The sequence below is a fragment of the Pagrus pagrus genome, assembly GCF_965226575.1.
Source record: "Pagrus pagrus genome assembly, chromosome: 10".
Lineage (NCBI taxonomy): Eukaryota > Metazoa > Chordata > Actinopteri > Spariformes > Sparidae > Pagrus > Pagrus pagrus.
Genome location: NC_140194.1, coordinates 27,968,372 through 27,983,136, shown reverse-complemented (window position 1 = coordinate 27,983,136; position 14,765 = coordinate 27,968,372). Strand labels below are relative to the sequence as shown.

General features: G+C 40.0%; 1 protein-coding gene across 1 annotated transcript in view; it reads left to right on the top strand.

The window, feature by feature from the left end:
* smpd3 (sphingomyelin phosphodiesterase 3) overlaps window positions 1–14,765 on the top strand; it is an 81,660-nt gene that overhangs the window by 47,059 nt on the left and 19,836 nt on the right. The window contains exon 5 of the mRNA XM_084365097.1: window positions 14,130–14,205. Coding sequence (XP_084221223.1) covers window positions 14,130–14,205 — 76 coding nt within the window. The remainder of the gene's footprint in view (window positions 1–14,129; window positions 14,206–14,765) is intronic.

Genomic DNA, 14,765 nt, shown 5'->3' with positions numbered 1-14,765 from the left:
TACTACTGTAAAAGTTATGGAGTCCATTAGGCACTTTCAGCAGGAAGTCAGATCCCATATAGATATGGCAAGACATTAATGTACAGTGGAAGTACTTTCAGCCTAATTTTACTGCACAAGGCTGCAAGCAGGATGCGTTAATGACATGGATGACAGGGAACTAATGTGGGCCACATGCAGAGTGATAGGATTTCAACAGTGGCAGCCATTGTACTTTTTCTGCTGAGTTTAATTGGTGCTTCTGTTTAACTTTTTTTCATATAAAAAGAAAAAACAAAGTGTTCTGCCTTAAGAGAAAAAGCAGTAGTGCTCAGTGTAAAGCTTATAAATCCAACCTCCGATGAATCAGTGATGAAGTTAGCAGCGATTGTGTGTGGATGTCATGTTGTATGTGAGTGTACCTGCATGTGTGTTGACAGTCTGTGAGTTCATTAATCAGCCACATACTGTGACTGTCAGGATGTGAGTCTGGATCTGATCCAGCTCCTGCTGGGATGGATCCGCTTCATGTGACCTGATGGCGATGACGGGTGCCTCTATGTGTGTAAGCATCTATTTGTTGTGTCCGTACATGCCCTTACATATAGCAGATCTAATAAAGGCACAGTCCATCACAGCTTGCATGCTGACAGTCTCATCCTGTTAGCCCTGATGCCTGCTGACTGTCACTACAACTTACAAGCTGGCCTCACATCACTATTTCACTGCCTCTTTGTGTATGAGGTCACTCCAGGTAACCCTGACAAGCCGGCTGTCAGCCAGCTGGCAGGTACATGTCTCAGTGCAAGCTGCTTCCATAGCCTACTGACAAAGAAGGACACCAAACAATTATTAAGCTAAAGGATTAGTTATATGAGATTCAGACAATGTTTTTATTGGAGATTGGTGTAAAAGTAACATTGGCAAGACGTTCTTAAAGGACACATCAACAAGGAACTTTCCTTTTTGTGGATTCCACAAAACATTTCTGGAGCTTCACAGCAAAACAGCGTTGCAGAATTCTCCTAAACAACCGAAGTAGATGGGGACTTGTTTTAAAATGTTAAAAAAACAACAGAAAAAGGTAACATAAAATGCATACAGTTCATTTGGCTTAATCCAAACCTACGGAAGCCTAGAGATCCCAAACTGCTTTGAAAAAAACCCCACCAAAACACAAATTACACCCTCGATGCACGGTCAAGCTTTTGCCTCTACTTCAGACAGGGTCCACACTAATGCTTTTGGCTTAGCAGCTACAGTGAAGATTTAGGGCTTAAAAAGGGTGTAAATAAGTCTCTTCATATCAATTTAGGATCTCATGGCTACCATAGATTTGGATTTATGTTTAACAAAAGTCCCCATCTACTTAATTTGTTAAGGAGAAATACTGTTTTGCTGTGAAGCTCCAGAAATGTTTTGTGGACAACAAAACTTCAACTGACTTCAACTGGTGATGGATAATCACTAACCCTTTCTGCCGCCATCTGATTGGGAAATGTCTTCATGGGTTAGTGTTGCATCAGTTTGTACTGATTTGCTATCAAATACCCAAGCAAGTTAATCAATCATGACAGAGTTCAAGTGGACATTTGAGACACTATTAAGGGCCATTTCGTGAGCCATGCTCTCAAAAATCAATGTTGGAGGAGCTTCTAGAGGCACAGTGTTTTTCTTCATGCTTTATGCTCGATTCCATCTGCGTGTTGTTCTCATGAGTGGAGTAGCATTTGCATTGGCTTTTGCTAGTCCTTCCTTATAACCCATGTCTCACAGCCAGCTGTAGGCTTTGATGTGCCTGCTGTTCGTTCCTCACCCCTCTCCGTCCTCCAGACGTCTTGGCAGGTTTCCAAGCAGCATCTTGATATGAACCCTTGAATGAACCTTTGGTCATTCTCGCTCATTACTACTCGACACCCTGGCTCTCTGGGCCGCCAGCTGGGATGCATCTCATTAGATGCAGTTTATTTGATGTACCTGATGTTCATGCTGAGTTTGTCCTCGCAGCTACCAGACGCTGTTTGTTCTTTCATATCAAACACAAACAAGGATTGCTCTGTCAGAAGTCACTGTTAAGGTGACGATCCCTAAAATTTTCAATTTTGCGTTGTTTGGTTCTAAGCACTCATTACTGTGGTGCCTAACAACGGTACTGTAATACCTTTTTCCATCTCTTTTCTTTGTCTGTTCAACCAACAACTTGTAGATGTCAATGTGAACAGTTAATTAAGGGTTTGTCATTCATGTAGCTACCACAGGTGTTAAGTGCTCAGTTTGAAGTCTCATTGTGACTCATAATGGACATTGATTACAAAAATAAGATCCCATGGATTACTTAAACTGGCAATAAACAGTTTTTTAATCTTTATGATATTCTTAATGTTATGAAGTAAGTGTTGATGGCCAAAATCTGTATTGGAACTAAACTCAACTAAACTAAATAAAACAAGGTCTACTAATTTGACCCTAGAGACCAACCTTTAATTATTATTATAACACCAGTCTAAGCAGCATAGTATCATTTAGGATGATTTCACACCTCAAGATTAATGTCAACGTACAGTGTCATTGCAGAGTTGGAGATCATAGTTTGTTTCCCATCATAAACAATTAATGTTCATGAATTTAATGTGCGCTTTTTTGTTGAAGCAGCAACAAGGAACTTTCCTTTTTGTGGATTCTAGCAGCCCCTGTGGACAAAAGCAGTGTTAGCACCACTGCCTCATGTCATAAACATCTTGATCTGCATTTATTTTGGCTGCAAGTGAAAGAAGAACGCAGCATATTTTTAATACTTTTAATACTTTCTTTATTTAACACGACCAATGAGATGATGTATCCATTTGTGGCTATGTAAGATTAATAACTGATATGATGATGGTGAAACAAGGTAAACTTTGGTTTAGTGCCATTCATACACCTCAGTTAGGTAGACTTACCTCAGTTGACTTACTGTAGGTCAAGTTATCAACAGTCCCTCGTCAGGTTATGATTTCTCAGGAAATATGACCCAGTGACAGGCACTAAGAATAACTTTGAAGAAAAAGCCAACCTGCTGATGATCTTGTTTTCTTATTTTGGTCATACAGAGGCATCAGTAACTGAAACAGTTAAAACCTTCTTGTAGTATGTTTAATTATAACTGTGACCTATCCCTAACTGTCACCACATGTTTAGGTTACCTAACCATAACTTAATGTTAACCTTTCCATGACCTTAATCAGATGTACCATGGGCAGATGTGTAGAAAGTGGAAATTTTAACACATTACTGAACATGGTGCTAGGGTTTTGCATAATTAGTCACTACTGTCTGACACTTAGATTGGTGTGAGAATGTTCTCATTCCCCTGGCAATACATTAAATTGCCTTTTTTTTTTCCAGAATGTTGAATTTTATGAGGGTCATTTTATTTCTGTATGTTACCTTACAGCAATCTGGATTACTTTGAGTTATCAGGAGCAATTTGGGGTTCGACATACAGTTGGGGAAGCCGGGGATTCGAACCAGCGACCTTCCGATTACTAGACAATTCTGATTGCTCTACCTCCTGAGCTACATTATCATTACTATGAACTGAATTTGATACCAGATGAGCCCATGATGTCAAAAATCAACCTCCAGCAATCTACACTATTGTTCCCAGAATGGTTTATTTCAATTCTAAGCAATTTAAAAGTTCTTCTATTCTCCTATTTTATGAATTTAGCCTCTAGCAAATCTCACTCAGGGCACACACACATTCTCATAATTTCCCCATGGAAGTATTTACCTGGAGAGCAGCAGCAGGTCAGCAACATAAATCTGGATTGTCTCTTGTGGAGAAGTGACGCACTAGAGAGAGAGAGAGAGGGAGGGAGAAAGGGAGAGAGAGGCAGAGTTAGAATATTAATTAAAAAACGTTTCCCTGAAGAGAGAGCCAGCTCTGGCTCCGTAATTAAAGCTTTTCAGTCTCAACATTTATCCCCTCTTATAATTATTTCAAACTACTAAGTGCATGGTTGAAGAGTCGTGTGCATGTGTGTCTGTGTGTAAATACACAGTTTGAATGCATTACTACGGATTAGGCTTCCAGACAGGGACACACTCCAATCTCGATTAGATAGAATGGAAATCAATGGCAGAATTTCCCCAATCACCCCTGGCCTTTAATGACCAACAGGACTGCTGTTCACCGTCGAGGTCAACTTGATCTATGGACACAAATTACTTTCCTATTCAGGGCCGCAGGGATTTCAGCCCGGCTTTTCATGCAACACTTAATCAAACACTGATCAAGGTAACAGTACACAATACAGGTCTCAGCCCTAAAATACAGTGTCCTTTCCCTTTAAAGGATAAGTACCGTTTTTTACAACCTGGACCTTATTTCTGGCAAAAGATATGGTCATTTACTCACCCAGATAACTTTGGTGTCATTCGGCGTCGTTCGGACGAAATTAGATCCAGTGTAGCGGCGATATATCCATATAATGGGAGAGACGGGGCAGCGACACAGCCTCTATATAACGCATTATCTGCCACGAAACTAGTTAATTTCATCAATATTTTGTTATGAAATGCTAGCGCTATTAGCCTCTGAGTCCGGGCTCGTCCGTTATCAACATCCGGGGTCAAACTAGCAGCAGCAGCTACAGGTAATCAAGCCGCGCTGTCGCGGGTGCGCGCGCAGCTCAGAGACGACATCTTCCAGGTCAGAGGTAGTAGATCAGCCTACAGACCCCGGATGTTGACAATAGACGAGCCCGGACTCAGAGGCTAATAGCGCTAGCATTTCATAACAAAATATTGATGAAATGAACTAGTTTCGTGGCAGATAATGCGTTATATAGAGGCTGTGTGTCGCTGCCCCGTTACTCACATTATATGGATATATCGCCGCTACACTGGATCTAATTTCGTCCGAACGACGCCGAATGACACCAAAGTTATCTGGGTGAGTAAATGACCATATCTTTTGCCAGAAATAAGGTCCAGGTTGTAAAAAACGGTACTTATCCTTTAAGCAGCACGGCTCATCGTTGTCACACCAACTAGTCTTATTTTACGTTTACGTCAAAATGCTTTGTCTTTGTGATAGCCTAATAAGAAACCATGGCCCATTAATAGCTGTGTTCACACAGTTTCTTTGTGCTCCAATACTAACTACATGATAAACCAGAGCTTTTGACTTGTGACTCAACTTGAGTCAGATTCAAGTGACAAAAGTAGAAACTTGAGACCCTAACCCTTCGACAGCTACCTGGACTTGCTATCAACAAACTAATTACAAACTTTCAAAGTTATACAGGAAATTGAAAGAAAAAAGTTTGCATGCCATTTCATTTTGATGTTAAGCATTCAGGGACCTGAAAGACTTGTTTTGATTCTCTTGAAACTCCACTTGAACTTTCTTGTTTGTCTTGAGACTCGATATGGTCATGTCTAGATTTACTCGAGGCTTTACTTGAGCTTGTCTCTACTTACTCAAGAGTTGATTTTAACTTGTGTCAATTGACTCAAGATTTTAATATGATCCTGTCTTGATTGCTCAATATCCATTTAGCCCTACCCCTTTGTATTGTATGTTCATGCCTAGGGGCTGGGTGGCCCGGTCCTTGTTGGATTAGAGGTCTTGACGCGTTGTCTCATGGAAATGGGATTCAGCCTAAGACTTGGACTTGTACTGACTGAACCAAAACTTGATTTGAACTTACTGACCCTCAGCTTTTTTTGAGCTTGTCTTACCCAAATACATCTTTAGCAATGCCTATGATTTACAACAGCAAAACACACTAACTACACCACATTCTCTAAAGACACACTTCTGCCAGGCTTACACTAAAAAAGACGGAAACATAAGAACGTCTGGTTTTGTTCATCTGGACCGAACAAGAAAACCACGGCTCATCTGTCATCCTGCTGCTTTCTGCCGCCTGTCTGTCATCACGACAATTCGGCTGCTTGATTTTCAAGTAAAGCAATCAAAGTCATGCGAATAATGCAAGGTGAAATCTCGGTTCACTTCTTGTCTGATGGTAAAGTTAAGGCAATTAGTTACAGCAGCCTTGGAGGTTTCATAATTAGGCTTTTATAAGTCAGCTTGGTTTGGTTGGCTTGCAGTGTGAAATCATTTCTCACAGCTCATTTCAGTTCCGCTCACTTTTGTCTCAGTGCCTGTAATGAGGGGAAGTCCTGGGAAGTTTCAGCATCTCATATCCGGCATACTGACTCACTTGCGGTTTTATTCTTAATGAAATGCAGTTAATTTGATATAATATCATTTTTATTCAGACTGAGCAGAAGGGGAAAAAAACATTCTTTTCAGCATGAATAGCTTCCAGTAGAGGCCTTCCTTCGTCACTACAGAGACCTCCAGTTAGTGTCTTCATCATCTGAACGGATAATATACACACACTGAGAGTCCACTCTTCCTTGTATGCATGAGTGCGTACACACACATACACATACTCACACACATAAGAATCCCCCCAGGCCTCTTGTCAGTTTCAGGGTGCATACACACCTATTGAAGCATAGATAAGCCCCTAAAATATTAATGCAGATAGAGAGAAAGCAGAGGGGGAAGAAGAAAAAGGGACAAGAGGAGCGAGAAAAAAAGGAAAGAATGAGGACAGAGATGGAGAGATGGGAAAAAAAAGAAAAGACAAGATCATTAGATGAAACTTTTATGATCCCTGTGGGGAGCTTTACCCAGACTGAGAAATAAACCTATGAATGTCATTAATGTATGAAACCAAATACAGGCTTTAATGTTACTTTTACCATTTTTAACACACTGAAGTTTAGAGGATACCAATTGGGAAAACTCCTGCTAACAATTAAGTGAAGTTGGTTGAAAGTGAGATAGATTTCTGCATTAAAAGTGACGAGACCTTTGTTATTATCCCAAATGTTTCCAACAATGTTCAACCTCAGAGAAATCTACAAGTTTCCTCAAGTTAATGGTGCGTTTCATTTTTTTGCCTGTAACTTCAGGGAGAGAGTCATAGAGTGAGGAAGGAAGTTGGCAAACAAGACTAATGCCATTTTTCCACTAGCACTTTTGGCCGTTCCGAGTCAAACCGAGCCATGCTGATTTGCTTTTCCATCACCAGTTTTACTGTGCTGAGTTGAACCGAGCCGTGCTGGCGATGGACCTGCTCCACAGTAGGGCCAAGCCGGGCCAAGCCGCCTCCAAGCGGGCCGCGGTGACGTCTCATGACTGTGACCAACCAGCAACAAGCACCCGTCCCCCCCTTAAATCGATATTCAACTCATGTCTGTGCAGGAAACCTGAGAGAAAGATGTTTTTAAAAGTGTTGTAGCTTCTAACTGAATCTCTTTAGTTTCTGTTTGTTCTTTCAAACATCTGCTGTGTTTTACTGTTGCGTCTGTTGTGGAATTTTGTCTTGCTTGACCATTCAGGAGAGATGAAGAAGATTCAGAGACACCGATGACTTAAGTGAAGTAGTTTATACAAACTTGATCAAGGAGGAACAACATAACAGTACACTGTCTGTACAGAGCAATATCATGTTAATCCTACCAAGTCTTCCCAAATGCTCAATTTATATGTGCAGCTTCAGGAAGCATCTCTCCCACACATGGTTATCTGTTTAACAACATATCAAGGGGGGTGAATGCAGAGTTTCTCACCTCTAGCCAGAGGAATAGGAGGTAAATAGGTCACAGACACTAAGTATGCTAACATAGATAGATTGAAGGCCAGTCAGCTTTGCCTTGGCTTGGTTCGTCAGACATCTGTTCTGTAGACATATCTACAGTAGCTTTGAATAACTAGGTTGCAGACACCATGAGATATAAACTCATAGAGCTGTCTTCACTATCCTTATCCAGACTTTAACATCTGTACAGGATACGTATGACCTCCTATCATATGAGGACAGAATGTTTCAGGAGTCATGTTTAGTTACTGGTGCTGAAAACACGTTTTCTGTAATGCTGCTTCATAATAAAAACTTTTAAATTACTAAATAAAAGGGGGCTTTTCAGAAGTTATAGCAAATGAAATGTGCTTGTAAGTGAATTAGCTGAGCCACTTTGTTAGCTGTGATTCTTCAATTGTACTGTAGGGATTGGGACAAGGCAAGCGCGTCATTGGTTTAAGACACACCTGTGAGCAGGTAGACCAGTCGTGTTGGAAATGCAAAATACCCGCTGCGTCGGGCTGCTGGGCTGAGTCAAACCGGGTAGAGCCAGGCCAGCAGATGTGATGGAAACATTACCTTTACTAAATACTAATTATATCTTATTCAATTTCTTGCTGTGTGAGTGTTAGATGGACGGTGTTTCTTGGCAGGCATATTGTCGTAGATTTTACACCTCAATTTGTGCACAGATTAAAAAAAAAACATATTGTGTGTTACTCTGTGAGCTTTAGGTGATCTCCTGGCTCGAACTTCATGTTTACCGGATAGACAAAGTGGTATCAATCCTTCCATCCAGCTCTCGGCAACAAAAGCAATCCATTATTTCCCACAATGTCAAACTGTTCCTTTAAATATTGATTCCTAAAGATGTGATATCCATTATGTATGGAATGTAGAACATAAAGAGACATAAATATTTTTGGCATCTGATCAGGTTAGTGGTTATCAGCAAACCAACACAGCTTTATTGACTCACCTCTTATGCAGTATTATTGGAAAATTTTATTTACCATCGATTAGTGCATTTAACAAAATTGGACAAGTTTCTTCTGTGCATCCAGCCCACTCATTCTTACAAAACACTCATTCCATTAAGAGCTATTGAATTCCAAATCGTTGTGTCCTTTGCTGTAAGGTGTATTTACTGTATTCGGTCTACAAAGTGAGCTATGTGTTTGGCATAAAAGTCAAGCTAATTAGGCTAATGCTTTGTTGTGGCTTTTATGATGTTTTATTGGGAGCTCTGCACAGATCCCAAGCCAAAACAGCCATTGCATTATTGGCAATCAGTTTCCATTTGTCGAAATGAAAATCCCCTCCACAGAGGGGTGCTTTAAGGTCGCATTTAATTGACCAGAGAGATTAATGCCGAGTTCTTTCTTCATTATAGTTGACATTAGCTAATCTTAATTTATGCACATTCATTTGACTGGATGAGAGCGTCACACAATAAACATGTTTTTAAGTCACTGCAAATTAAGTCACTGGAGGTAACACGGAAGTTAAGGACTAGGGAGAAGCCATAAGTCATAAAAGTTTGATAAAATAACTCTGAAAGTTAATGTACCTTTATAATTGTGTTCTTATTTTTTTTATTTTTCACCAGATCAGAGTAGTTTATTCACCAGCTTCAGCAGTGTAATCAGGGCAAGCGGCATTTAAATAAAGACACAGCTTTATAGCACATTTTAAAGGGAATAGGGTTATTATTTATTATCATTGGTGTATCTCACACTGGGTACACTTGGACAAGTCACTGTTCTATCACAGGGCAAACACATATTTACACACAAACATTAACTAGTGTGATATTTAGAGTCGCCACTTGCCCTAACCGGCATGTCTTTGGACACCCATGCAGGAACAGCGAGAACATGTGAACTCCACACAAAAAGGCCAGCTGTTGTCCTGTTAAATACAAAACACAAAAAGTCCCATTTTCCTGGGCAGAGGATTATTCCTGGCAAAAGCCTTGCTCACCAGCAAGCTTTTAGAACAGCAGATGGGTAAACAGCATTTTAAGTGACTATTGTGTTGCAGCAGCAATAGTCTATATTGTACATTTTCTTGTGCATACAGTATAGAGTAGGTCAAAAAGTCTGACAGCACTAGTCAAAATACTTTTTTTTTATTTGTTTCGAGTGAAAAGTTGATTCCTTGAAAAATGTCCATGAATTTTAGAATACTGTAGTATTTGGTATGTCTTCCCAACTCAAAGTTTTGCAAGAACTACTTGAAGACCAATGAGTCCTGACTGTCATGGACTGTCCTCCACAGTCACCTGACCTCAACCCCACTGAACATTAATGGGGACACTTAAAGACTGAGAAAGCCAATCATTCTGTGACATCACAAGAAGCTTTGTGGACCACTGTCAAATCATGCTGGGAAAACATTTTCCCAGTTTTTCAAAAACTTGTGGAGTCCATGCCAGCTCAAGTGCATGACATTTTTAAGGCAAAAGGGGGGAAATACCAAATACTGAGATATTCTGAACATTTTTTCATGGACAACAATCTACTTTAAACTCGCTGTTTGGCTTATATTATCATTTGTAAAGAAGAAAATAGTATTCACTTCACGTTCCACAGTAGCTTTGTAAACATTATGGAGGCAGATGACTAAACGCTGCTGAGCATAGGCCTACTGAAGTGGTCAGTCCCACTGTCACTCAAACATTAGGTCTTCTTGTGTATTGAGGAGCTGCAGAGTTTATTCTTCTGTTCTGTATGTTTACTGCCACTAGACCAGTTCACTGCTAAACTTTCCATCGGCTCTGGTGGCAAACAGCTGTCAGCTCTGAGCTCAGCCACTGAATGTCCATTATTAACTGATTCAGTCACCTACCAAAATCCATTTGCATTGAAACATTTTTAAATGCCTTTGACAAATATTGGAATGTGCAATTAATTTTGATTGATTAATCACAAAGCTTGTAACTAATTAGATTTATCTATATACATACATATAGAACGGGTGTATTCCATTTTGTTATATATCTACTCCACCGAAACACCTTCCCACTTTAAACTAACTGCTCCACAATCACCATCTCCTTCTTTGCAACCCTTTATTCCTCCTCCTCCTCATCAGTCTGCATCCACCCACCAGTACTTCAGAGCTGCCAGCCTCTGCCTCGCTCCGTGTCTCGTTTCTGTGTTGCAGAAGGACTTCTCAGCGCTGATGTTAAAGGTGTCTGATTAAATCTTGAATGATGTTCAATCTATTTCAGCTTTGCTTACACTCTGCTTCTCTGGGAATGGAGAAATTGAGGTCAGGAAGAAGTACTGAAAAATGTATAAAGTGTATGAGGACATGTTGAAAAAATAAACTCTTCAGCTCGGTGTTTTGCTCACGGTGATTGAGTCAGCAAACCTCCTGTACAGAACATCGCTCACTCATTTTAATGGTACAATTGCACATACAACACAACAAACAACACGACTATAAAGGAGGAACACTCCAAACAAATGGCATTTTTTCATCTACTCTCTTCACTTCACTTGGTTTTGTTGACCAGACGGCGTTGGAGTGTTAACCCACTCCAGTCCAAATATATCATCTGTAAGCTGGCTGTTGTAGATTGTATTGTTGTAGAATAGTGCTACCTCCATTTTGTCTTTTGTTTATAGTGATCAATAGCTGGCTTTTTTTTTTCTGTTAATAAGAAATGTTTCATACTCTTGTGACCATGCAGGCCATTCATCATGCAGTGTAAAATGTCAAGACCGCAAATGTCAGGAGGGAAAATGCAACATTTTCCCTTCCTTCCAATAATAATGGACCCATTTATATGTCGGAAAATGCTTTTGTCTCTACCTGTTATTGTTCATTGGTACGAAAATTTATACTAGCAATTCAGAATATGTCTATATGATAAATGCTGTTGAATTTTATCACACTAACCATCACTATCTGGGGCTCTTTTCTGTCTAAAATCCTGTGTTGTACAACAACATTTCTCACAGCTATAGTTCAGTTCATTTTGTCCGAACCAAGACATGAAGTCATACAGACTCTGTGATTCAAGAGTTTTGGCGATTGTTATCCATGACCCACGTGGGAAAAGACTGCAGTTTATGCAGCACTTTAACGCTTCTGATGTGTATTTATGTTCTGTGGTTTCACAGAAGAAATAACTGATCATTAACATTAACAGTATAATTAGACTGCAAATCAACAGCATGTAATGAATAGTGACTAACAGGTGGAGGCAGGATATAAAGGAGGCTTCTTGTACAGTAGTGATTTGGGCCTCATACTGTGGGATCACTGTCACACTTTTTACCGGACGTAATGAACTGAGAACGTAAATGGAGCAGCACTATATACAGCACAGCAGTTTTAACAGCTTTTGACATATTAATCAGGGAAAATACCTGTGCTGATCATTTATAGTTGTTGAGATATTTCAGTCCTGAACAAATGGATGTGCCGACATAGCCACTCCTCTCAGTGCCAAGCTTTATATTTCATCCACAGGCGAGCAACTGGGATTGTTAGCATAAGCAGTGGAAGACAGTACATAAAACACTCAACATAAGAATTAAAAATTGCCACTTCATCAAAAGGAAATCAAAAGAACTGGAGACTGTTCGATGGACAGGTGATCTCTGTAAAGTGCACTCAGTGCTACATTATCATAAAGTTAGGATGTTTCTGTAGCCCACATGACAATTGTTTCATAATAGATATTAATAATTCACACCAAAAATGTTTGCTCTAAGTGCTCCTGGATGTCTGAAGCTGAACACTAGAGGCAAATACAGCATCTGGATGTTGGATGCTGATCAGTAGAGACAACAGAGCTCACAGTAGACAGCAGCTTTCCAGCAGCGCTCACTGCATCAGCCTTATTTAGCAACATCAGTCAGCTGCAGCAAAATACATGCTCATGTTCTGGTTGCAGCAGCCTGCAATCAGCTATCAGAGCACAATCAATGCAGCAGAAGAGGAGTGTTAACATATACATTTTAAAAAAAAACATATCATATACATTTTAAATATGAAAGTTAAATCCTGTACAAGAGACGTGATTTGGACTTCATTTCACATTTATACCTCTTTCACAGGCTGCATTTTTAAATTTGGGAACAAATTTTTGTCGTTAGTCATGTGTACATCTGTAATTAGAAAAGAACTTCTATATACATATGACTTAATCCATGTTCTGTGAGATGTTTTCTCCTTATTGTCATATCTGATCTGAAAGCTGATTTTGTCTTTCTCAGTTATGACGCTGTGTATGCTTTACTCAAGCAATCTGCAGACAGGCGCTCATAATAAATAAATTATTACATAATTATGATAAATAATTTTAGAATTGCAGGATATGAATCTCGCAATCATAAGAAAACATTTTTTTATAATTAGGAAATAATTGTGTCGTGATTACTTGAGCCTTAACTTATGATTGTGCAATTTTAACGTAATTATTACAATTTAAGTATCTTTCAAGGTGAGTTATTTGTCATCATACCACACAGGGTAGCATCAAAATAACAGTGTGAAACTCCTTCATGCTACACAAACTTCTTTGCAGATATTTCTATACATATATACATAAACATTTTTTTTTATTTAGGGCTGGGTGAATGTAAACAGCAACAACAAGATGGTGATGATAATATGGTCAGCGTCTACATTTTACAAGTTCGACATCAGATAAACACGGTCCGTCGGTTTGAGCTCAGTGTGAGCATCAAGCATCAATGACGTAAACACGGAGTCCACCTTTCCTCATCCCGCTGTAGTCCTGCACTCTGTCAGCTCAAAACACGGTCCACTCATTGTGTGCAGCAGCTTGATCCGAGACGTTGAGGTGAAGACAGGTCCCCGTAAAGATTTATCTGATTTTGCGTTGTTTGTCCAGCCTGACTCCTAGTTGTCCATTTCATTTTCCAGTTGCAGATCTTAAATTACAGATTGGAATTATGGGATATAGATTGTATAATTCCCAAATGTTTATCATATAATTCTTTATTATGTGATTGTTGCTTATTTTGACACAATCTAATCATTATTTGGTGTGTATCTTGTTATTCTGATAATTAGGGAAGTAATGATTATGACAGCGCAGGGATATCTTAATTAAATGAATCTAGTCATTATTAGATTGTTTTCTTTTTATCATGAATTACAGTTCTACTAATTAAGAGCTGGAAAGTACAAGGTACGGAAGTCAAAATTGCATTACATTATTACTTTTTAATTGATTTTGACTTCAGTGATTACAGTGTTTTGATATATCATTTTATATAGTGCGCTTTTTGCCCCAACTGCTGTGATGCAGCACACCCTGCTGTTATTACATCACTAATGACTGAGTTTCCCCCCGGGGATCATAAAGTTTCACCTCGCCTTGTATGATGTAATTGTCGCCGCTGTCACCTGCCATGCTTTACATACGCTAACACACTTATTACGTGTGCTTTGATGTCGCTCGTTTGAACACGGCTGTGTGACATCATGTCATGTTTGTCTCTGGTCCCCCTGCAGGTTCACGTGGGCACCTCCCATCAGGAGCAAAGGGTTGTGGGATATCTCACGTGTACGCACCTCCACGCCATAGAAGGTACGGTTACATCTTCTCTACTGTCCGAACTCTTGTCTGTTGCCCTTTTTCTGTCAATCAAATAAATACATACACACAAGCACATGCAAATATAATGTATTGATATCATTGGTGTGGTGTCTCTCCAGAACAGCCAGATAACAGCCATCCTTCTACACACAGAGCCTGTGTGTGTGTGTGTGTGTGTGTGTGTGTGTGTGTGTGTGTGTGTGTGTGTGTGTGTGTGTGTCCAGATAGTTAATAAATGGGCGCATCAAGACCCCTGTGTGCCTCCTCCTACTGTTCCCATGGCGACTGGCTCAAGCTGTTTAAGGCGTCACAGCCCTATTTAAAGCCTCCGGTCGATGCCTCCCTCATTTTTTACCAGAGACACGTCTCCCCCCTTTGCCTGCTATTCTGGGCTCCTCCTACGCTTCTCACAGGCCTAAATATAGCAGTGCCAGGGCTGTTTCTAAAGATACATCAAACATAAAGCCTTTGGGGGGGGATGTGGGGGTATGGAGAGAACAGGGAGGAAAAAAGGGGGAGGAGCACGGAGACCTGATTCTTTTCTGGAGTTG